The 24,433-nt window shown below is 51.2% G+C and overlaps 5 protein-coding genes across 5 annotated transcripts; 3 read left to right on the top strand and 2 right to left on the bottom strand.

The window, feature by feature from the left end:
- Positions 1 to 4,792: 4,792 nt before the first annotated feature.
- Positions 4,793 to 5,016, top strand: B0T26DRAFT_713991 (uncharacterized protein; the record flags this gene model as incomplete). Its single annotated transcript, XM_060442157.1, has 1 exon — positions 4,793 to 5,016. A coding segment is annotated over one exon (224 nt), but the record flags the coding sequence as incomplete, so codon positions are not given.
- A 1,968-nt stretch (positions 5,017 to 6,984) lies between these two features.
- On the bottom strand, positions 6,985 to 7,212 carry B0T26DRAFT_713984 (uncharacterized protein; the record flags this gene model as incomplete). The annotated part of the gene is made up of 1 exon (XM_060442156.1): positions 6,985 to 7,212. A coding segment is annotated over one exon (228 nt), but the record flags the coding sequence as incomplete, so codon positions are not given.
- A 172-nt stretch (positions 7,213 to 7,384) lies between these two features.
- Positions 7,385 to 8,288, bottom strand: B0T26DRAFT_713983 (uncharacterized protein; the record flags this gene model as incomplete). The annotated part of the gene is made up of 3 exons (XM_060442155.1): positions 8,114 to 8,288; positions 7,740 to 7,894; positions 7,385 to 7,403 (listed from the first exon to the last, which is right to left on the bottom strand). Coding segments are annotated over exons 1-2 (215 nt in total), but the record flags the coding sequence as incomplete, so codon positions are not given.
- A 2,045-nt stretch (positions 8,289 to 10,333) lies between these two features.
- B0T26DRAFT_676819 (uncharacterized protein) lies at positions 10,334 to 11,170 on the top strand (the record flags this gene model as incomplete). The annotated part of the gene is made up of 1 exon (XM_060440019.1): positions 10,334 to 11,170. One exon carries the CDS (start codon positions 10,334 to 10,336, stop codon positions 11,168 to 11,170), a length of 837 nt encoding a protein of 278 aa, XP_060293664.1.
- A 2,244-nt stretch (positions 11,171 to 13,414) lies between these two features.
- B0T26DRAFT_812897 (uncharacterized protein) lies at positions 13,415 to 16,358 on the top strand (the record flags this gene model as incomplete). The annotated part of the gene is made up of 3 exons (XM_060447320.1): positions 13,415 to 13,492; positions 14,959 to 15,664; positions 15,921 to 16,358. The coding sequence occupies 3 exons, from the start codon at positions 13,415 to 13,417 to the stop codon at positions 15,944 to 15,946; spliced, it is 810 nt and encodes a 269-aa protein (XP_060293663.1). The 3' UTR covers positions 15,947 to 16,358.
- Between the last annotated feature and the right edge of the window lie 8,075 nt (positions 16,359 to 24,433).

Raw genomic sequence — 24,433 nt, 5'->3', positions numbered from 1 at the left:
TGTGACTCAGACCACCTTTTCGATTTCAGCCGAGTCGTAACAACTGAAGGCATGACTGAGCACTCCAATAAGCGCGTCTAATAGTGGGATTCAATTGGAGACTGTTGGAACAACGCGCATTCCAGCGACATAGAGGTGGCTGTAGCAACGCATTCATCAGCCACACAGGCGGCGGTGGAGGCGTAGGGGTCCCAGATTCCATATAAGTGGCCTACGGCCACCTCTTTCTTCTAGATAGACATAGACAACAATGACCATCACTTGAACCACCAGCTTTCGGCGTGCAGCACGCCCTGTTGTTTCCAGTACCGGTACCTGGTGATTCCAACAGAGATATTGACGCATATCTAAAAATACTAGCCCAATTATTTACCGCCAACCATGATTGACTAACCTTTTTCTGCCCCAGATGAGACCGAAAATGAGGGATGATTTCGAGACGTTGGAAAAATCACCTATTTTTGGATTCTCCAGGTACATTGCTGATCGAACAGGTGCTGCTCCAACAGGTGCCGCTCTAGCAAGGCTGTGGTCTCAAGCAAATCGATCCGTCATCTGATTGATCAAATCTGCTGCAAATTTGGGTACCTCGTCCAGCAACTGTGGCCACCCTGCCAGACCAAGTACGTCCTCGACGACGCAAGCAGCGAATTGTACCACCAGCTGCTGCAGCTGACATCCCCTGATCGTACGATCATCATACACGCAGCGTACGAGTGCCCCAAATTCTAGAATAAAGGCGGACGGTTAGATAGTCCAATGCACTAGCTCCCAGACCAAGTGTGAGCAAGCGAGTTCCATGAGCGAAGGGATGGAGAATCGCTCGGCAAATCCATACGTCTTCACATTTCCGACAAACATCGCGGAGGCTGGCTCAGTTGGCCATATACTTTGCTCAATGCTCATCCTTGCGCCAGCCTGCCTAGCCATGAACTCAGAAATGAGATTTCGCTTCTTCGGGGACGGACCACCTCCAGCGATGCCAGTAAAGCAAAGCAAATAAAGGAACGACCAGGTTTCCTTTATTTGTTAGATTCGAGGCCCTCTTTGCTTTACGTGATGCCCGCTTTGCTTTATTTGCAAAGGGTGCCAAGACCTCCGGAATAGGTTGTTCCGGCCCGGTCCTCCCAAACAAAACCAGGTCCCAGCCAGCCTGCTCCTGAGTCTCCATCACAACCGCCGCCCTCGCAACAAACACTTGATAAATACAAGTTGGCCAATCTTCTGATCCAACAGCCGGTGTCTCTGACTCGCGATAGTCAATTTCGCTGTACTAAAGACCCGCTCGCACTGGTCACTCATTGCCGGGATGCTCAAGAGCTCAACTGCTACCCGATATAGCAGGGGAAACCGGTTTTTTTGAGCAAGCCACCATTGAATCGGTACATCACAGGGTACAGGCGGGTCTTCAAGGTATGTGGCCAGCTCGTCAGACGATCCAGGTTCCGGCTCCTCGTAAAAGTCTGGTCCTAGAAGGTGCTCGTGGAATGGCTTGAGGTCGGTCCCGATGCTGGCGGTTGTAGTAGGGGGACTCTGGCTGGCTCCTAGCCTAGCTATCTCGCTTTTGATGAACCCCTTAGCGTCAAAAAGCACCTGTTCGGCCCGCCCAATTTCGAGGGTCTTGTATATCAGTCTCTTTCGGTAGCTGGGATGAAGGAGGACAGCCGCCCAGTAGACTGGGCTCTCTCTTCCATGATATCCAGGTAGCTATCAAGGCTGTGGATCGCCTTCGTGAGGCTTACGTCAATAGCGCTGAAGCCGCTGGGGCCAAGATCTGGATCGGGGACGGCGGAAGGATAAAACAGCCCAGTCCTCGGTGTTGAGTAGGTCGGCTGCGGGGAGCCGCTTCTTCACATCTTGATGGCTAGCAAGGCGGTGGGAATATACGTCAACAGAGTCCCGGAGCTTCAACGCCTTCTCTATCATCGAATATACCGAGTTCCAACGCGTAGCGTTATCCGATTTGAGCTGCAAGCCGGCGTGTTCTTTCGCCATGAGGCCAAACTCGTCTAGTTCTTCCTCGGTTATTCCACCTCTTGTGATCTCGATAAACTCTAAACGGCGCTGCGGGATAGCCCTGACGAACTTGGCGACGTTATGAAGCTTTCAAAGCGGCCCAAATGATCGCCACTGCTCCAGTTGTTGATTCTCTAAGGCGTTCCTGTATTCGTAAGTTCCCTCGTTCAAGGACCTGAGCCGCTTCTTGTTATTGCCCTCGAGGAACGCCTGGGCAACGAGGTTGATAATATGGCCGATACAACGGACGCGCTGTTTCGAGTGGCGTTCGTCGACCGATACCGGTGATTCGGACGGATGGAGGAGCTGAAGAAGATGGAGGATACACGTATCGTTCGCGTCTGCGTTATCTGCCTGAAAATAGCCTGTATTACTACTCAAGCCAAAAGATTGGATGACTTCGTGGATAATAGGAGCGAGGTTCTCACCGCAGTGGCTTCCTTTGACGGGCGCAAGCTTCAATAAACGTGCCTGGGTCGCGCCCGAGGTGTCAACGAAGTGCACTACGATACTGAGCAATGCGTAGATATTAGGCGAGGTCCAGAGATCGAAGGAGACGTGTTTTCTTGATGGGAGTGCTGTCTGGAGCTCTGCTTGAAGGTTAAGGACCTCCTTTCGATAGCGGTCGTTGACCTAGGTGCTGATAGTTTGATGGGAGTATGGGAGAAGGTTGGCCGTTGATGCTGGGTCTAGAATAGAGAGTATAGTACGAAAGTCAGTGCTTTGGACCATAGAAAACGATATATCAGAAGTCACAATCCAATTCAATAGCGTAGACTTAAACCTTTCCGCCTGGGTGTTAGATACCGGTGGCCTCAGGGAGACTTGTTGTAGGTCTGCTACCGACCGCTGTTTTTTAACCGGCGGCTCTCCTTCTTCTTGTACAGAATCTTCATATATCAAGTGTTTGGTGTGGAGGTGGCTGGCGGCGCTGGTAGTAGCCTTTCCGCTGTAGAGAATGTCAAAGCAGCGGGAACAGCACCACCAAGAGAGACCTAGACCATTGTTGTCCACCTGCACAAGCTAATATCCATAGGTATTGATCTAGCTGTTCCTAGACCGCCTGGGGCACTCCCATTTCTCTAATATAAAGGCTTTTCCATCGCGTGAGGTTATTTTGGGCCGGTCGAGGAGGTCGGGAGCGAGGTCTGCCTCTGGGATGTTGATAACATCGAGGATTTGCTTAGGCATGCTTCGGAGTACCGGGCGGCGCGTTGCGTTCAGGGTGCAGCTGGGCCTGGCAGTATTCGGAATCGTCAGGTCGATGCGACTACCAGGCTCCATTGTAGAGTGTGGTATTGGTACGGGTTGTTGAGGTTGATGGTATTGATGATGATGATGGTGGTCAGGGCAAAATTTGATGGCCAAGGCGCCCCGCACAGGCTAGAACCAGGGCCCCTGCCACCCCTTTCTTGGCAAAGAAAGTAAATAAAGCAAATAAAGGCCCTGACCTATTTGCTTTATTCTGAGGGTGCTTTGCTTTATTTACCAGTTGCTTTATTTTCTTTGCTTTATTTAAGTTGCTTTATTGGCATCGCTGTACACCAGTGCAAGGCGAGCAGTCGGTGTTGGCAAGCCAGCAAAGCGAGATAAGTAGGTTGTACTGGTTCATATTGGTATCGTTCCGCTGAGCCTCAAACAGCCACCACTTCTTCCCCAGCTTCCTAATAACCCTTGCCTTCGCCTGTTCTGCCCGGGGGAACTGAAAACGGCATGTTGGCTGTGGAGGGGACGTTCTTCAACCTGCTGGCCGGCTGGCTAGCCGCCTCTCTCGCCAGCCTTTCGAGCTTGTTCAGCATCTTTCTTTATTAGCTGAAGACAATATGCTGTAGAGCAGTGGTGAGGTTGACAGCGGTTGACAATTCGATTAAGCCACTCCAATGTGACGTTAGTTTCGAGAGGGTTAACAGATAGGGGGTTACCCTCATTGGCACCCTGGCCTCTCTGTGGGTTCATAGCCGTAATGTGGTACCCCCAGACCTTGGCAAAGCGATCTCGTGACTCTTGCGTCGACATATCTGGATCTGGGCTTTTATCGAACCAGTACAGACCATGAGCATGGCTGCTCCCACGACCCTGCCACTCGTAACGGTACCAAAAGTCAACCAGGTTAAACTTCTTCTCCAAGACAATCTTTCGAAACAGCTTATTCCGGGAGTGGAAATGCCACGCCGCAATGTGTGGGTTCTCTCGTAGCAGCTGGCATGACCTAGCTATCCGCGTAGGCTCGTCTAGAACTTTCCACTCCTTATACCCAGGCATATGCTGGTATAGGCTCTGCCAGTGCAGGTCGGCAGGGCTCTGGGCGATAAACGTAGCTGGTACGCCTAGGCAGTAGGAAAACGCCTCACACTCGCGGCGGCGTCGGTACCAAAAGGGGCGGGTACCTTTAATTACGCCAGCAAAACGCGAGATCCGGTTCAAGATAGCCTGGGCCTCTGGCTGCTCTGGGTTGGCTAGTGCCTGTTGGAGATCTTCTTTTGTAAGCGGCGTACGATGGTGCTTGCCCACGTAGAACTTGCTGCTGCTGCAGGCTTGTTAGCGCATCAATATGTTTAGGGCAATAAAGCGAAAGCTGTGATGCTTTGCAAACCTGCCGTCCTCCCACTTCATGGCGTGCTCAATATATTCCTGGTAACTGATGTTACGCTGCCTTGGCTCAACAAAATCTGCTGTGCCATGGGGAAAGAGAGTAGGGCAAGCTAGAGAGAGTGTAAGAGAAGGTAGGTACGCCTGATCAAGGTGGTCACAATGCAGGCAAGAAGGTAGGGGAGCAATGACTTGTATTGGTGTAAGACTTCAACCTGGCCCTCGCAAAGGAAGATGGGCGAGGGCCATTGTTTATATACCTGCTCAGGGGTTCGGCCCGGGCATCAGTCTGCGGTCGTGGCGCCACGGCGTAGCGTATGCCAGCTGGCAGTGTTCTAGCCAGTTGGTGACAAGTGGTGGGCGCGCACCCTGTGCGCGCAGTTGGTGTTTGGGGTGTCCTTTTCCTTACAGAGAGCAAGGCATAAGTTAGGTGGGGGGGTAAGCGAACACTACTGATTTAGAACATTCTGTATAAGCAGGAGTCCCAACTAACCCTCCAACAAAAGAAAGGGTGATCTTTTTATTTACAAAACTTCAATACAATCTTTGATATCCTCTGAATCATCCGCTTCTTCCGCATCTTCTAAAACCTCTGCTGCACGCCCTACAGCTCTCTGGGCCTCACGAATAGTCTGAATATTCGCAAAGGTGGTATTTGGATCTTCTTCAACCTTCTTCTTCTTTCTGGCTCTTATTGATTCGAGAGTGTGTTCTAGACCTTCAATCTTTCGCTTCCTAATAGCCAGTTCAAAGGCCTGTTCATCCAAAGCCTTACCAATCTTTCTGAGGAAGAGCTTATACGCTGGCATTGCTTTGATGATGCGTGCGAACTTCTTTGCCTGCTCAACGTAATCACGTGCCTTTCTAGGAGTCCTCCACTACACCCGATCGTCTCCATAATCCTCCAGGATTGGCATACGGAGTGTGCGAACCTCTGGGGTAACTATAGTAGTTCTTAAGGGGCGTGAAGTATTAGAATTCTTGAGGAGGAGTGGGCTTCTTAGCGGTTTGTTGACATTCAAGGGCCAAAGGCCTGATGCCTTCCATCCTGACTTAGCATTACTCTTAGTAATTGCCTCTGTGCGTGAAATCTGGTAGCATTCCAGAAACGCACGTTTTCCGGCTACAGAGAGTCGTCAAAGGCGTTAGCAAGAAGGTCCTCAAGCCGTCTGCGATAAAGTCGTTTTAGGGGGCCAAATATGGCCAAATCTAGGGGTTGGAGGACATGGGAAGTATGGGGAGGCAGATAAATAATGTGAATATTGTTTTTGAATGCCTCCCACATATAATCGGCAGTTGTGTGGCTGCCATGGCCATCAATAATAAGCAGTCGTTTCTCAGAGGAGTTTGCTGGCTTGGTGAGAGGAATGAACACATTTTTTAACCATTTGAGGCTTGTCTCATCGGTAGTCCATCCTTTCTCAGTTGCTGTAAAGAACCAATCCTGAAATGGCTTCATATCCAAAGGAAACAATTGTTGTTGAACGCTTTTCCCCTTAAAAATGACCAAAGGAGGAAGGCAACGGCCAGCTGCTGAGATGCATTCGACAAAAGTGGTCCAAGTGCGGGTTCCAGGCTGTTTTTTTTGAAGCGCCTTAAAGGCACGGCTTCCAATGACAAGGCCGTTAGTTCCTCTGCCTTCCATAATACCAGATTCGTCCTTGTTCCAGCGATTCTCTGGCTTAATCGCCTTGATAGCTGGTGTTTGGAAATGGTTGAACCAAGGTCGAATTGTTGACTCTGTAGCGCAGTTGACGCGGACCGAATCGACTCTCTTGGCCCTCTGAGTCTTCAAAATTCGATTGCGGTTAAGAAAGGCACGGCACCACCCCTTTCCAAGTGGTAAGGAGTCCCCCCTTTCAGCTAGAATACGGCGTGCAAGCTCCCTGATCTGTGCATGTGTAGGGGGCAATCCTAAATCTTGTTAAAGAAGAATCCATTCGACTAAACGATCCTCTTGGGTCTGTGTAAGCCTTTGCTCATCTTGATGAGCAACATTTCGAGGTAGGGAGCCATGTAGACGGCCATAAAGGGTGGAGGGTGGAACGTTCCATTTTCGCGCGACTTTGCGTAATTGATGTGTTCTGACGGCTTCCTCGCAAGCCTTGCGGAGGTCTTCTTCTGTATATGAAACCATTGTGAAGAGAAGAATAAAACGAATTGAAGATGAAGAGAATTGGAAAAGAATTGGTTGAGTTATGGGCTTTTTATATAAGAGGGTTGGTTGTGTTCCTCGCTTATCTAGAATGTTCTGGATCAGTGGCGTTCGCTTACTCCCCCACCTAACTTACTTCTGGTTAAACTCATCCAAAGGCGTGCGACGGATAGATGGCATCTACAGCTGGTGTGCGGCTTGAGGATTTGCTAGCTGTAGGGAACCTACTCGGCATCTTCTGTAACAGTCTTTTCAACATGGCCACGGAGCTGGTTAAGCTCGGTCTCTTGGATTAGAAAGTTGGGCACAGCAGCTTCATCTACAACATCACCATCTTCAGGCTCCGGCTCTTCAACTGATTCATCAGCAGGGCCAAAATCGGCAGGTACGCCCGTTGTATCGTTGACCTCATGGATGGTAAGTTGGTCAAATACATTGCTATCCTCGGGGAGCTAAGAGAGATTGTCGTAGTTAAGGGTAAAGTCTCTATAGCCAGGGTGGTTGGCGGCGAGAAACTTAAGCCAGGCCTCGATGGCTACGCGGCAGACGCGGAATAGTTGGCGGAACTGCCGACCCACCTGGGCCACATTCTCAGAACCGCGTGGCCGAAGGATAACAATGTCCAAATCTCTAGGTAAGAGAGGTAGTGTCACGGCATGGCCCGTGCATGACGTGCACGTGGCCCACAACCACCTATTTCCCCGCGTCCTGCGCGGTCTCTGCCATAGCTTCCTTCTTCAGCTTTAGATTCTACGAATTCAGCAATGATTACTGCAGCCTTGTCTCCTTACGTTGACTGAGCCGTGATAGGTAGCTCATTGTAAACCTTGCCAACATCACGCAAGAAATGTACAGCATGCCCACGATATTTGTACTGCTGCCCACGAACCTGCACTTTGTTAGTTGCTACTCCTCGATACACGTATCCCTACTACGTACTACAAATACATTGACGCTGACGTGGACCCTTGCAATAAACATCTCCTCGAATGGCTCTAGCCGGGGAAAGTCTTGAGGTATAGAGCCAAAGTCTAAGTTGTTGGCAGAAAAGAAGAAAGGCTCATCCCCACGCCTCTTATCATCCTTATCGTGGCAGTGCTTGCAAACACCATCAGGCTTCAGCTCTACATCGAACTATTGCCTTTTTGTCACGCGCATTCACAGGGCAACGGAAATGAAGCATTTGATACAGGGAGGTAAGGCTTGAATTGTCTGAAAAGGTCTAATCTCTTGTTTCCTTTGGCAGGGCCAAAAGTCTCTCTTTTATAGTTATGAATAGTGGCAAAAGCTGGTGGCGAAGAATCACATAGCAGCTTCTAGATCTTTCTTGCTCACTAATCCCAATATTGTGACACTTTTACAGCGTGGGCAATACTGCATCTTCTCTGCAGCAAGTGCCTCATCGAATTCCATCTTGATGGCGAGGTCTTCCTCGTCAAGGGGCGACTCCTAGTCGGCCCCTGTAAATTGAGGAGATAGCTTGTCGAATTCGCGGAGCGTGCGTTCTGTGGAAGGCGGTCGTCTGCGGGGGCGGCCGACAGGGTTTCTTGCAAGACGCGGGCGTCCTCGGCGACGGCCGCCAGCAGGCGAGAAGGGAAAGGGTAGTGGCTGCTGTAGAGGGCGGCCGATAGGGTTTTGTGCTAGACGCGGACGGCCGCGGCGACGACCACGAGCCGGTGAGAAGGGAGAAGGTGGTGGCGGCCGCCGCAGAGAAGCAGGGTGGGCGACGATATTTTATCGATCGATATCGATAATCCATATCGATATCGATCGATAAGCCGATATCGCCGATATCGTCGATATCGATTGATTAGTAATCAAATTGATCATTTCCCCGCTCCGAACAACTCCGAACCCTCAATTCCATCAACTCCATCAAATTGATCATATTATCCTCGATATGGCCTCTTTGGGTGACCCTGAAGGGTCAATACTATCCCAGGAATCCATTTCTACTTCATTTACCCTTGAAGATCACACTCGCAAGCCACAGCCATCCGAGCCCATTCATAAGGGTAAAAATCGGCTCTTCTATTGTATATATTGCTCATGGTCCGGTCAAAGTACTACGAATGTACGACAACATCTTCTTCGCAAGCACAATATCGCTCTTGAAGCTTCAGTTCATGCTGCAAAGATTGCTATCAGTCAGACCACTGAACTAGATTCACAAATCTTGAAGAGGGTCCTTGATAAAAATGCAATCAATACAGCTTTGCTATCCCTCATCATCCTTCACAATCTCCCTTTCCGACTAGTCGAAAGTCCAGAATTCCATACCTTTTGCAAAACACTCAATCCCGAAGCCCAGAACCTCATCTCATCACATTCAACACTCAGGTCCAAAATTGCACAATCATGGGTACTTCACAAAGATATCGTACGGAAGAAGCTTCAATCTGCACTTTCAACAATCCATCTAAGTCTTGATGTTTGGACTTCCCCAAACCAGAGGCTATTTCTCGGGATTTGTGCCCAATTTGTGGACTATGAGATTGAACGATTGGTCAAAGCATTAATTGCTCTTCCCTCTATTCCTTCACATCATGCCGAAATTCAATTCGAGACTCTCTTCAAGGCCCTACAAGACTATGGCATCCAGCGGAAAATCGGAGCTATTATTGGAGATAATGCTTCCTCCAATAATAAATTTTGTCGGCTTCTTGGATTGAGATTTCAAGAGGAGGATATTCAGTGGAAAACACACGATAACCGAATCTGATGTAATGGGCATATCATCAATCTGGCAGTCCAGGCTTTCCTTTTTCAAGAAGATAGAAAAGAAGAAGAGGAGGGAAAACCAACACCAGCGTCTTTTCGCCATATCGGCCCACTTGGCAAGCTTCACAACATTGTCGTTCACATCCGTGGATCACCTTCTCGCATACATCAATTCAAGGATCTTGCTGGCCGGAATATTCCTCTTGATAACAGCACAAGGTGGAATAGCTGGCACGAAATTTTGAGGGTTGCACTTGAAAAGGAATCAGCTATTGATTCCTATTCAAAAGCGTGGTTTGAAGAACTCAAATCCGATTTCCTTTCACCACAAGACTGGGAGATTCTTCGATCGATTCAATCCTTCCTTAACCCATTCTTCAGAGCAACAAAGGATACTGAAGGGGACCATACGACAATTGATTGGATCCTTCTTACAATGGACGTTTTGGTTCAACATTACAAGAAGAACCAAGAAGTCTTCAAGTCGAATTCTTTCCTTTCAACCCGGATCCAACAAAGCTGGAAGGCTTTTGACAAATACTATCTCAAGACTGAAGATTCCCCATACTATGTTGCTGCGATATTTCTTCATCCATCAAGGAAAAGTGAATATCTCAAATACAATTGGGAGAAGAAGTGGATTAAGCCAGCAAGCCAAGCAGTCAAAAAGCTCTGGATTGCTTTCAAAGAACAGCATGACATCCGTGAGCTACCAACAACTGTCATCGAGAAGCAAAACCACGATGATGATGGCGATGATTATGATGTCCTTCTTCGGAAAGAGTTGAGAGGCTATATTGCTCCACCGTTGAGAATTATGCCCGCGCCACGGGCGGATGCTTAGACATTATCATGCAGTCGCAGCACAGCGTCTGGCATGGTCCGCAACTGCAGCACATGCACCCCTCCTGGGCGCCAGACTGGCAGCACATTCTTCGGAGCGCCCCTTTTCATCAAAACGACCATGCCCAGATGCCGTGGGACAAGTTCTTGGGCCGAGTTGGCCAGCCCGACACACCTCACTACGTCTTCTCCCCCTCCAAACTCCAACTCGCCATCAATAGCCACGCCCTAGGTTCGTTGGAAGCGGTCGCCCTCGAGATCGACCACCTCGAGCCGGGCCACCCATTCTACGCCGGCGACCAGACAAAGCTGTGTCGTCCGTCATCCGACGCAGCGCCGCCGTTCCGCACCCGGCAGTGGTGGGAATTTCGGCGCGGTGCCGAGGTGGCTGCGCTTCTGGAGCCGCTGCTCCAGCGGATCCCCGCTGGTGACGCGCTGTGGAAGCGGTTCCTCGATGCGTGGCTCTGCGCTGTCGCCTGGAGGCTGCGGATCCCCAAGACGAGGCGGTGGCTGCCGAACAAGGCGTGTGATTGGACGGTGGAGGATTGGCCGCTGGTGGCCGGGGAGAAGCGGTTTGTCGAAGTCGAGGAGGTGGCGGGTGCGGTGGACTATGTTGTGGCCTCTAGGACGCTGGGGATGCTACAGGATGGACGGCTGGTGTTGGCACCGAATTTTGCCGAGGAGGGGGATTCTGTGCATATCCTGGCCGGTTGTTCGAACACGGCGGTGCTGCAAAGGCGAGGGGATGGCTCCATGATGTTCTTGGGGGATTGCTACGTCCTGGGACTGGAGGATGTTCTCGCTGAGGACGCTGGCTTAAGCTGGGACAGGATATTGATATATTGATATTTCTACTTGCGTCTTGACTGAGAGCTCTGGTCAAATTGGCTGCCCCTCATCCTAGTTAAAAAGAAATGATGATAATAATCATGAGTAAGGGACTTTAGCGAAGGTGCTGCGTACCTAGGGCTTTCATTTTTTTTTTGGCACTTTGCTGTGTAGCAAGCGAAACGAGAGATGTCAGTTGCTCTGTCTCGTGCCACACCTCCTTGAAGCGAGAGTCAATCTTTAGATCGGGAAAGACCTAGGCAACCTCATGACTCATGCTCCTGCCTCTTGGTGAGTTGCAGTCAACCTCGTTTGCGGGATTGGCAACCGCGAATGGCACCCAATTCCCGACTATTGAGGGGTGAAACATGCAGCACTGCGGGTCGATGGATCCAGCGTTTTGTAGGTCAGCGAAGTTAAAAGGCGTAGTATTTTACGACGCTCGTTCCTAACGCAATCAAAATGCGAAGCCGCTACGGTGCTTTCGATCGATTATCTTTTCACCCTTAACGGCGTTCTGGCAGTTTCCTCGGCCTTCATAGGCAGCGCGCAGATTTTCGGTAGATTGGCAACTCTAGCCGGATGGTCCAAAACAATGCTCCGTGGCTAGAGCATACGGAAATACGCGCAAGTACGTACAAGCATACGCGCTAAGCAAGCGAGAGCGGCCGTAGTATAGGCACATTTATGAAAGGGGATGTCAGAAGTACTGCACTGCATGTGATATGGGGAGAAAAAGATGTGGATTGATTGATGTTCTATCTTTTGTGGCATGCCAGACACCTTATTCTTATACTTGTTGTGTTGCACGCGATCGAAGTTGACAGCGCATTGAATTTTCTGCTCAATAGGTCTAAAAGTACAGAAAAGAACGCTTCCTTATACTCGTGGAGAGAAGGCAAGGGAGGCGTTGTAATCAGCCCGAAAGAGGGCATTCCGAATGAAATGAGGACATTCCGAGTCAAGAATGAAGGAAATAACAAAGAATGAAGGAAGCTCAGAGGCATGTCAACCAGGGCCTGTCCAATTCCATGAAAAGTGGGTCAATTCCAGACGACATGTTGTTTAGTGTCACCGAGGTGGCCGTAATGGTCACCGAGGCGGCCTTCGATGGTCACCGAAATTGCCTTCTTTCTGACAGGGGAAAGTAAGCAAAACTTGATTCGTAGCTTAAAATAGGCTGTTTTAGTATACCTATGGTTTTGACTTATAAAGTCTTATTGCCGGTAAGAGGGATAGCTCTCTAGTAGTCTTCTGTATAGTTTTTAAGGCGTCCTACTATCACAAACTAATCCCGCCTTGCGGTATCTGTGACATTTTTTATCGATGGGAATTGTCACGGTCGCCACAGGGCTCATGTGACAGGGTTGATTCTTGTCAGAAGCACTGCACGCTGCACTGCACACTGGATTCGGTGGAAAAAATGGAGTTCAAAGTGATTTTCATTGAGATCTCTGCTCCTCCCGTGCTCTTTGGCTCAGTCAGAAAACCTCAATTATAGTTATGAATGGTGGCAAATAGTAGTCGTTGCTAGCTGAACTGACTACGTAAAGTTCAGCTTGCATGAGCTCTTTTTCAGCTCGCATAAGCACTTTTTCAGCTTGGTTGACCATACCACTTGGTGTTCTGGCACGCAGTGCCAGAACCCCCTTCTTCTTGACACTAATCAATCGCGATTGCGCCGTATCAGACATGGAAATCCTGAGCCCCAGAACCAAGGAGACAACCTGCCCGCTCAAAGTGCTTGCGTTCCATTTACTAACTAAGCTACGGCAGAATATGAACAGCTTCAATTCCCCCTATTATCCAACACATCGTGCATGAAAATATCATGCTCATTACTATCGGGAGGGCTAGGAGACGAGCCCTCCGGAGATGGATTCTCACCATTGCTAGTAGGGAGATTAAGAGCCGAATCATGAGTCGAGACGTGAATCATCCTGAGTAGGGTTCTCATCGCTGCTGGTGGGGTCGGGAGGCGGATCGCCCGGAGTCGTCTCGTTAGTGGGATCGTCCGAAGGCGGTTTATCTAGAAGCGAGTTGTCCGTAGGTGGAGACGCTCCGTTGGGCCCATCGTCTGACATCTTGTCTCGGGCTCACAGAATAACTAAGCTCTCTGAGAGAATCTCAATCCAAAGAGTTCAGAAAGATGAGCTAGAGACAGATTCTGGCTTTGGAGCAGATCGAGTCTATACAACCATTTGTCAATATCCAGTGTAATTTCCAAGACATTCACACACCTAGAGATTCTCTCACCTGAGGATGCGGTCTCACCTGAGGATGCGGAGAGCACAGCTTGCTCGGTCAGCCGGACGGTGTGTGTGTAGCAGCGCGTACACAGTGGAACCCGCAATGGGCTGTTAAGCAGGCCTATGAGGTTGGTGTTATGTTAGTCTTGATTCTGTAGAAGCCCTAGGAGATCGACCGCACATGCAGCGTTTCCGCATCACTTTCTTTCTTTCTTTTTCTTCCCTAACTTAGTTTTACACTAACTAAATACGGCATATTAATGGCATTTGTCCCTTAAATCCTATTACCCGTGACATTGGCCAGCTATCCAAACCCTTGCGCCTTCTGCCGACGGATTGGCCAGCCCCACGAATAAGCCAACCCCATCGTCCTCAATTACGCAAACCGACACCCCCTGATATATCACGATATTTTAGTTGTACAATGCTAGAAATTAGTATTGGGATGCGCCAGATTGAGCGCTTTCTATGCATACAACTTTCAGCAATTTTGCCCCCGAAAAGTTCATTGCAGTGAACCCCCTGTCCGAAAATGTGGGTCGAGCTTCCTCCCATTTTCTTTGCAGTGTACTTCACTCCAAAGGAGAATTACGGTTAGGGTGCTTTGTGAGTGTAGAGCGCTCAGGGGGTGTAGCCGAGTGGCTCATACCAACTGGCAGTAGTCTGGCTAGTTGGCGACAGGTGGTGGGCGTGCGTGTTGATTTGTGCATGTCCTTTGGGGTGCTCTTTCTTTACAAAGAGAAACCTATATTTATACAGCTTGGATCGAAATCGGCGTCCGGTCTTACACTCTTTGAGGTGTTTGGGCACGGACCGCATATACTTCGGAGACATTCAGGTACATCGTGATGCCAGTACAGCCAACACTTCCCCGCTTTTGCAAGCTGACATTCCGCCAAGCAAGTACCTTAAAGTACCGCTGGGCGGTGATTACCTGATTTTCTCCACAGTACAACGACGCAGACAGGTACGTGGCTAATCCATCAGCTACTTGCAAACTTAGTATTTCCCATTGCCAAGTACGGTTTGCCTTCATGTCTCCTTTTTCTCAATCCCCTTCAAAGGGCATTTTTCACATTGCCATTCAACTTGAGGAGGGAGGTGGCTAAGCCCACCAGCAACACAGATACCAATCACGATGCTTTGACACGTGCAGTTGGCGCCAGCCGTCAGGCGCAAACGCCACCAAAATGCCTGACATGCGGGGTTGGGGATTCTGACAGGCAGTGACAGCGAAACGCGTCGAGCCCAACGTCGGCCACAACAATCACATCACAGGCCAAAGTACGATCGGGACCACTGTGATGTATACTGCGCGCCTTTGCTGCTAACGGTAGGTGGTATTTCTTGCCTTTGGGATAAATAAAGCTAAGCTACTGATGCGTTGTACCTATAGATCCACGACCTTGAAGCCTTCCGTTTGCGTATCCCTTGAGCACCGTACAAATACATGCTGCGAGCCGAAACCGATAACCTTGCAAGATGCGGCTCCTGGAAAGAGGCGATACCGGCGAGCTCTGCCTAACGAACCCGATTCCGAATAACGCGATCCCCGAGATCCCCCGTTACGCGATCCTCTCACACACATGGGGCGACGAGGAGGTCTCCTTCGAAGACATGGCGGACGGTACAGCCAAGAAGAAAGCAGGCTATGCTAAGATACAGTTCTGCGGAGATCAAGCCTGGCTCGATGGGCTCAAGTACTTTTGGGTTGACACGTGCTGCATCAACAAGTCCAACAGTGTCGAGCTTCAGCACGCTCTCAACTCCATGTTTCGCTGGTACCGTGAAGCAGCCAAATGCTATGTCTATCTCGCGGACGTCCCAACCAGAGAGCATGGCGCCAATGGTAACGGTAGCTGGGAACTGGCTTTTCGGAAATGTAGATGGTTCACCCGTGGATGGACACTGCAAGAGCTTATTGCTCCAACCATCATTGAGTTCTACTCTAAGGAGCACGAGCGCCTAGGAGACAAGAAGTCATTGGAAGAAGAACTACACGCCATAACCGGAATCCCTCTGAAAGCTCTTCAGGGAAGCCCTCTGTCTGATTTCAGTGTCCCTGAACGAATAGCGTGGATGGACAAGCGAGACACAAAGTATGAGGAAGATAAGGTGTACGCTTTATTCGGCATCTTTGACGTACACATACCGGTTATCTACGGCGAAGGATTGCAGAAGGCACTGAAGCGACTGCGAGACAAGATCAATAAGGATTATCTCTGCTTGGCAAAGTTATGGCCCACAGACCCGCGGGACCCGCGTGACGAGAAGGAGCGCATTGAGTTAGAAAAAGGTGGCCTGCTGGTTGACGCTTACCGCTGGGTCTTCGACAACTCCGACTTTAACCGATGGCGCGACTCTCCAGAGTCCCGCCTGCTCTGGATCAAGGGCGACCCTGGCAAAGGCAAGACAATGTTGCTCTGTGGCATCATCAACGAGCTAGAGCGACCCATCACTACTAGCGGTGGCAACTTGGCATATTTCTTCTGTCAAGCTACCGACTTGCGCATCAATAGCGCAGTTGCCGTGCTACGAGGGCTGATTTACCTCCTTGCTCGGCGGCAACCCCGGTTCCTCTTACATTTGCCAGAGAATACATACGCTTCTGACGACGCAATGGCATGGGTAGTTTTATCGAAGGTTTTCCGGCAGCTGTTACAAGACCCGAACTTGAAGCAAACTTACCTAGTCATTGACGCACTTGACGAGTGCGCCACTGGCTTGCCGGAACTTCTCAAACTAGTCGCCCAGATATCATCTTCCCGCGTCAAATGGGTTGTCTCTAGTCGCAACTTGCCTCATATTGAGGAGCAATTAGTTGGCGTCGCTCAAAATTACAAGCTCAGCCTCGAGCTGAACGCCGAGTCCCTCAATACTGCCGTCAGCGCATATATCCGCTACAAAGTCCGAGACCTATCGGATACGAAACACTACGACAAGAAAACAAAAAGGCTTGTGCATGCACATCTTTCTTCTCATGCGAATGGTACATTCCTCTGGGTGGCGTTGGTCTGCCAAGAACTTGCCGACCCGAAGGTTGAGAAGTGGCATACTTTGACAAAATTACGCTCATTTCCCTCAGGTTTGGATGCTCTCTATGCGCGGATGATAGAACAAATTCGTTCCTCCCAAGATGCAGACCTCTGCAAACAGATTCTGGCCATCATCACGATTGTTCGCCGTCCCATCAGCCTTCAGGAACTCACTACTTTTACCGAGATGCCGGTTGACAGTTCGGATATCGAGATGCCGGACGACGGTTCTGATGATCTGGAGTCTATCCTGAACGAAATACCAGACTACGTTGTAGATGATTTGGAGCCGCTAGAAAAGATTATCAGGCTCTGCGGTTCATTCTTAACCCTTCGAGAAGGGATCATTTATTTTGTCCACCAATCTGCCCAGGATTTTCTACTCGGCAGGCCTAATAAGGAGGCATCTCGAAAGGCATTCAACTGGGTCTTCCCTCATGGGATACAACATGTCAACCACATCATCTTCTCACGATCACTCAATGCGATGTCTGCGGTCTTGAAGCGCGATATATACGGCTTGAAGGAACCGGGATTTCTAATCGACGGGGTTCAAACGCCATCTCCAGACCCACTAGCTACAGTACGGTACTCGTGCGTTTTCTGGATTGACCATTTCTACAACTCAATTTCTGATAAGGACGTACTGCAAAACGGCATACTGGATACGATCCAGACCTTCCTTGAGCAGAAGTACCTTTACTGGCTCGAAGCTCTTAGCTTACTCCAAGCTATGTCGGAGGGTGTCATTGCCATAAGACAGCTTAAGCTCCTACTCGTATGTATAACTTACTACCGTCAGAGAGCTATACTAATAGAGATGCAGGAACATGCTGATCAGAGGCAGCTAACGGCTTTTGTTCGAGATGCACATCGGTTCGCTCTCTCCAACAGATGGATAATCGAGCAAGCTCCTCTCCAAGCGTACATATCAGCCCTCATATTTGCACCAGCTTCCAGTCTAGTGAAAAAGAAATTTAAGGCGGAAGAACCTAGCTGGATCAGTACGAAGCCAATAGTAGAAGCGGACTGGAATGCATGCCTGCAAACGCTAGAAGGCCACAGCAATTCGGTTAATTCAGTTGCCTTCTCACTAGATGGCCAGCAGCTCGCATCGGGTTCAGACGACAATACCATCAAGATCTGGGATCCCGCCTCAGGGCAATGCCTGCAAACGCTAGAAGGCCACAGCGGCTGGGTTTGGTCAGTTGCCTTCTCACCAGATGGCCAGCAGCTCGCATCGGGTTCAGGCGACAATACCATCAAGATCTGGGATCCCGCCTCAGGGCAATGCCTGCAAACGCTAGAAGGCCACAGCGACTGGGTTTGGTCAGTTGCCTTCTCACCAGATGGCCAGCAGCTCGCATCGGGTTCACACGACAATACCATCAAGATCTGGGATCCCGCCTCAGGGCAATGCCTGCAAACGCTAGAAGGCCACAGCGACTGGGTTCAGTCAGTTGCCTTCTCACCAGATGGCCAGCAGCTCGCATCGGGTTCAGACGACAATACCATCAAGATCTGGGATCCCGCCTCAGGGCAATGCCTGCAAACGCTAGAAGGCCACAGAAATTCAGTACAGTCAGTTGCCTTCTCACCAGATGGCCAGCAGCTCGCATCGGGTTCAGGCGACAATACCATCAAGATCTGGGATCCCGCCTCAGGGCAATGCCTGCAAACGCTAGAAGGCCACAGCGACTGGGTTCGGTCAGTTACCTTCTCACCAGATGGCCAGCAGCTCGCATCGGGTTCAGACGACAATACCATCAAGATCTGGGATCCCGCCTCAGGGCAATGCCTGCAAACGCTAGAAGGCCACAGCGACTGGGTTCGGTCAGTTACCTTCTCACCAGATGGCCAGCAGCTCGCATCGGGTTCAGACGACAATACCATCAAGATCTGGGATCCCGCCTCAGGGCAATGCCTGCAAACGCTAGAAGGCCACAGCGACTGGGTTCGGTCAGTTGCCTTCTCACCAGATGGCCAGCAGCTCGCATCGGGTTCAGACGACAATACCATCAAGATCTGGGATCCCGCCTCAGGGCAATGCCTGCAAACGCTAGAAGGCCACAGCGGCTGGGTTCGGTCAGTTGCCTTCTCACCAGATGGCCAGCAGCTCGCATCGGGTTCAGACGACAATACCATCAAGATCTGGGATCCCGCCTCAGGGCAATGCCTGCAAACGCTAGAAGGCCACAGCAGCTGGGTTTGGTCAGTTACCTTCTCACCAGATGGCCAGCAGCTCGCATCGGGTTCAGACGACAATACCATCAAGATCTGGGATCCCGCCTCAGGGCAATGCCTGCAAACGCTAGAAGGCCACAGCAGCTGGGTTTGGTCAGTTGCCTTCTCACCAGATGGCCAGCAGCTCGCATCGGGTTCACACGACAATACCATCAAGATCTGGGATCCCGCCTCAGGGCAATGCCTGCAAACGCTAGAAGGCCACAGCGACTGGGTTCAGTCAGTTGCCTTCTCACCAGATGGCCAGCAGCTCGCATCGGGTTCACACGACAATACCATCAAGATCTGGGATCCCGCCTCAGGGCAATGCCTGCAAACGCTAGAAGGCCGCAGCGACTCAGTTCAGTCAGCTTCCCTCTGGCCGGATAATCTAGGGAGTAATGGATATAGTTGGGGGCACGACCAAACTTGGATTAGTTGTGACGGCCGGAATGTAGTATGGTTACCACTAGAATACCGCTCGTCCTGTTCTGCCGTCCACGGGCGGATGATGTCCATCGGCTGTTCATCTGGACGAGTCTTTACAATTGGCTTTTCGCAAGATGTTTAGTATAGTACCTTTTAGCTATCTCTACTTCATCCTCTTTATTTCTTTTTCCTAGCTTGACACCAGAAGGGTCCGGGAGGATGGGTTGCTTTATAGAAACTATAGAAATTCTATCATTTTCCATTGACATCGAGATGACTCACGTAGTTTTCTTTAAGAAGGCAAGATCAACAGGTTCAATTCTCTTGACGTCACATATGATGTGACGGTGGCGAGTTTGTGTCAGATGGAATGGCCTAGAAGGTGCTGGAACCTACGATGCGTAATCTTCGCCACTGGAATTCGTCATGTAATTGCCACATAAGGAAGTACACGAGAGAGTCTTTTGTGGAAAGACTGGAACGGAAGAATAGAAGCAATTCACTCTGCCTTCTCTTCTTCTCTGCAGGCTCTCTTCTGTCTCGTCATTCCTCTCTATTGTGACCACCTTGATCAGGCGTACCTGCCTTCTGAGGCGCCTGCCTCCTGCAGCTCTCTCCGTGGACCTAGCTACTACATTCCGTGATCTTCTTCCTCTTCTATTGTCAATCTCATTATCACTCTTCTCTCTCTCTCTTGCATTGTGACCACCTTGATCAGGCGTACCTACCTTCTCTCGCTTATCTAGACTGTTCTCTCTCTCTCTCTCTCTCTATTGTGACCACCTTGATCAGGCGTACCTGCCTTCTCTTCTCTCCTATCTCTCTCTCTCTGCTCTGAGGCGCCCGCTTCCTCTGGCTGTTATGCCACACCCAGTTCGAGTCGAACTGCTTGATGCGCGCCCGCTGATTGGTCGCCCCAAACCCGTGCACGGACGAATTTGAGTCGAACTGGTTCAAGATTTGCTGGTCAACCAGTTCGACTTTTTCACCGGGAAAACGACGGGCAAAATCTGCTGAGCGTGCGTAGATTGACTAAACAAAGCATGCCGATTTCGAATCCGCCGTCTATTTTCCCCGTAGATGTACGGTTGGCCGTGCATTGACGATTTAGGTCAGAAGGGTGTGTTTTTTGGCGACGGTGACGCACGGGCCAAGCGGCCGACTCACGGGCCAAGCGGCCGACAAGAAGTCGATCCGAGTCGAACTTGGTGCCCCAAGCAGTTCGAGTCGAACTGCTTCATGGGCCGCCGCTGATTGGTCAAACTGGTGGAGGATTGAGCCCGTCAATCAGTTCGACTTTTTGAAAGGGAAAACGATAGGCAAAAGTGGCTGCGCGCACGTAGATTGACCAAATCGAGTGCGGCAATATCGAATCCGCCGTCCATTTGCCCCGTAGACGTATGGTTGGTTGTGCATTGACGATTCAAGGTCAGAAGGTGTGTTTCTGGCGACGGTGACGCACGGGCCAAGCGGCCGACAAGGAGTCAATCCGAGTCGAACTTGGTGCCCCAAGCAGTTCGAGTCGAACTGCTTGATGGGCCGCCGCTGATTGGTCGAACTGGTGGAGGATTGAGCCCGTCAATCAGTTCGACTTTTTGAAAGGGAAAACGATAGGCAAAAGTGGCTGCGCGCACGTAGATTGACCAAATCGAGTGCGGCAATATCGAATCCGCCGTCCATTTGCCCCGTAGACGTATGGTTGGTTGTGCATTGACGATTCAAGGTCAGAAGGTGTGTTTCTGGCGACGGTGACGCACGGGCCAAGCGGCCGACAAGGAGTCAATCCGAGTCGAACTCGGTGCCCCAACCAGTTCGAGTCGAACTGCTTGATGGGCCGCCGCTGATTGGTCGAACTGGTGGAGGATTGAGCCCGTCAATCAGTTCGACTTTTTGATAGGGAAAACGATGGGCAAAAGTGGCTGCGTGCATGTAGATTGACTAAATCGAGTGCGGCAATATCGAATCCACCGTCCATTTGCTCCGTAGACGTACGGTTGGTTGTGCATCGACGATTCAAAGGTCAGAAGGTGTGTTTTTGGTGATGGTGATGCACGGGCCAAGCGGCCGACAAGAAGCTGACCTGAGTCGGACTCGGTGCCCCAAGCAGTTCGAGTCGAACTGCTTGATGGGCCACCGCTGATTGGTCGAATTGGGTGAGGATTGAGCGCGTCAATCAGTTCGACTTTTTGATAGGGAAAACGATGAGCAAAAGTGGCTACGCGCACGTAGATTGACCAAATCGAGTGTGGCAATATCGAATCCGCTGTCCATTTGCCCCGTAGACGTACGGTTGGTTGTGCATCGACGATTCAAGGTCAGAAGGTGTGTTTTTGGTGATGGTGATACACGGGCCAAGCGGCTGATAAGAAGTCGACCCCAGTCAAACTTGGTGCCCCAAGCAGTTCGAGTCGAACTGCTTGATGGGCCGCCGCTGATTGGTCGAACTGGTGGAGGATTGAGCCCGTCAATCAGTTCGACTTTTTGATAGGGAAAACGATAGGCAAAAGTGGCTGCGCGCACGTAGATTGACCAAAACGAGTGCGGCAATATCAAATCCGCCGTCCATTTACCCCGTAGACATACGGTTGGTCGTGCATCGACGATTCAAGGTCAGAAGGTGTGTTTCTGGCGACGGTGACGCACGGGCCAAGCGGCCGACAAGAAGTCGATCCGAGTCGAACTCGGTGCCCCAAGCAGTTCGAGTCGAACTGCTTGATGGGCCGCCGCTGATTGGTCGGTTGATTCGAGGTGCACGGACCAAGTCAAGTCCAACTGCTCGAGCATCCGGCTGTCAATTAGTTTGACTTGTCAGGAAGGGAGATAATGGTTAAAACCCGCTGCGCGTAGGTAGACCGGTCGAACCCAAGGCCGCGATGTTAAACACATGGTTCATTGGCCCCGTAGACATATGGTTGGTTATGCACGAGTAGGTTCAGCGACAGTAATGCACGAGCCAAGTAGTTGACCATTTGAAAACATACAGGGAAGCGGGAAAAAAAGCAAAGAAAGGGGAAATGAAGGGAAAAAAACCCCCCAAAAAAACCAACCACCCCCGGCGAAATAAAAGGTGAGACTTCAAGAAAGGAAGGTAAAAGGAAAATAGAAAATCAATTCAATACCAACCAACCAACCACGTACCCACCAATTCAGGTTATTCGGCATTTAAACGGAATTATGGAGTTGTTTAATAACTTGTTTATACATTCCCCCGATCACCGTTTGGCGATTTGCCGGGAACACCGTAGTGCGGTAACGGCAGGATCGATCGCGTATCACGTCCATTCGCAACACCGCCATATAGCCAAGAAAGTGCGCCAACGCATCGTCGAGGAGGCGGGCGAGTTAGAGAAGGGTGGCACGTTGGCGGCCGACGTCCATGGGATCCAGTTCCCGGCCGGAGTTGTGCCAGCGATCAGGCCGTTGCCCGTTTGGAGCGATGGCAAGAAGTGCACGCGGTGCGGACACATCCGGCGGACCAAGCAAGATATTCAGAAGCATTGCCGAGACGAGCATGGATGGGTCAACCCGCGGGGGCAGGGCGGGAAAGCCGGGGCGAGAGCAGCAGGCGGCATGGGCGAGGTGTGGGTAGACGGCGTGTATTGCCAGCGGTTCGGGCAAACAGGAGCATTGCAGCGGTTGTTTGAGGTTGTGCCGGCGGCCGATACGGAGGGCGGGGCCGGCAGGGGAAGCAGCCCAGTCGGCACCACGGGGTATAAGGTGATTATGACGCAGTTTGAAGAGTTGGCCAAGGCAATAGAGGAAGGGGACAAGAAAGCGGCAGCATTGATCCACGACCAGCCCAGGTTGTCAGCCAATATGTGGATCCGGCGGACGGGTTGGCCCCGGCATTTACGAGGGTTCGATCGCGAGTGGTTGGCGGGAACGACGCGGCGGCCAGACCCAGACGGTGGACAAAACGCAGACGACGACAAAAGGGGGGTGTAGAGGGGGGCGGGGACGAAGCAGGCGACGAAGCAGGCGACGAAGCAGGCGACGAAGCAGGCGACGAAGCAGGCGACGAAGCAGGCGACGAAGCAGGCGACGAAGCAGGCGGGGAGGGGGAAACCCAGGGAGAAGCAGGTAGGGACGAAGCAACCCGAGAAACAGCGTTGGCCAGGGTATTATTGGCCATCGAGAGGGTAATTTGGCGGGCCCAAAAAGCATCGCGGGCCGAGGTGGTCGGGTCGGCCGCAGTGAATTATATCGAGAGGCGGGAAGCCGGGGGGCAGTCGAACGAGAAGCCGTTCAATTCGGGCCAGAAAGGCCAAACGATGGAGCGGTATAGCGAGTCGTGGAAATCGATAATGGCGTACGTGTGGCGGACGCAGCATTTAGCAGCGGCCGAGGAAGGAGAGGCCGAGGGAGAGGAGGGCGAAGCGATAGACGCGCGGGGACAAACGGATAATACAGGTTCCACAGACGCCAGCCAGGAAGGGGGAATCCGCAACAAACGACCGGCATACCATTTAACGCAACGCCAAGCAGACAAGTTCACGCAATTGCAAGAAGCCGCGTATATAGCGACAATGGCGCATATGCGGTTAGAGGAAGACAGCGACGGCGACGGCGACGGCGACGAAGAAGAAGACGAAGACGGCGACGATACGCAACAGTTGGAGCGTTGCGTATTAGCATTTTTCATTTCATTATTAGACCATGATGTGGGCGACAACGAGTACCAGAACGCATTATACAGCGGGTTGGCCGTGTTGGGGATCCACGTTGGGCACGGTTGGAAGAGCGCGTTGATATATACGCCCACGTTGTCGGCAATCGTGACGGTGGCCCGTATGTTGGTATTATATACGGCCAAGCGGGGGCGTGAGGAGGAAATCCAGAACAGGATCCGGGCGAGCGGCGAGAGCGAGCAAGAGGCGAGGCGCAAGGCGCGGAGCCATTTTGACCGCGTCCAGGGGATGGTGCAGCGTTTCATGACCATCATAGCATATAATGGCCGGCCGTCGCCAATGGATTCGATATTGCGGTTGCGGCGTACGGGCAAAGCGATCCGGGCAAACACAAACGCAGACGGCGTAGTGGATTGGCACGGGGACGAGTTGTTATACGGGCATGTGCAGATCAGCATGTCGTTCGTTGCGGATGATGATACACGGGTTTGTTGCACACGGCAAGGGCACAGTTACGGCGGGAAGTGTTGTTGTTGGAGACGGACGACGAGGGCGAGGTGGTAAAAGAGTCGACGGCGATACCGATAATCGAATGGGACCGGTTAGTGGACAACGCGGCCGAGACGAGGGCGGGTTGGAGTTTTATAGAGGACGCGCGGAACGCGGCGGCATTCGGCGGAATTGACGGCAAGGTGTGGTTGGCCAAGCGGGTGGCGA

Source organism: Lasiosphaeria miniovina, assembly GCF_030549165.1.
Source record: "Lasiosphaeria miniovina strain SMH2392-1A chromosome Unknown B0T26scaffold_5, whole genome shotgun sequence".
Classification (NCBI taxonomy): Eukaryota; Fungi; Ascomycota; class Sordariomycetes; order Sordariales; family Lasiosphaeriaceae; genus Lasiosphaeria; species Lasiosphaeria miniovina.
Note: the sequence above shows the minus strand (reverse complement) of the source record. Positions and strands in the feature narration are given on the sequence as shown.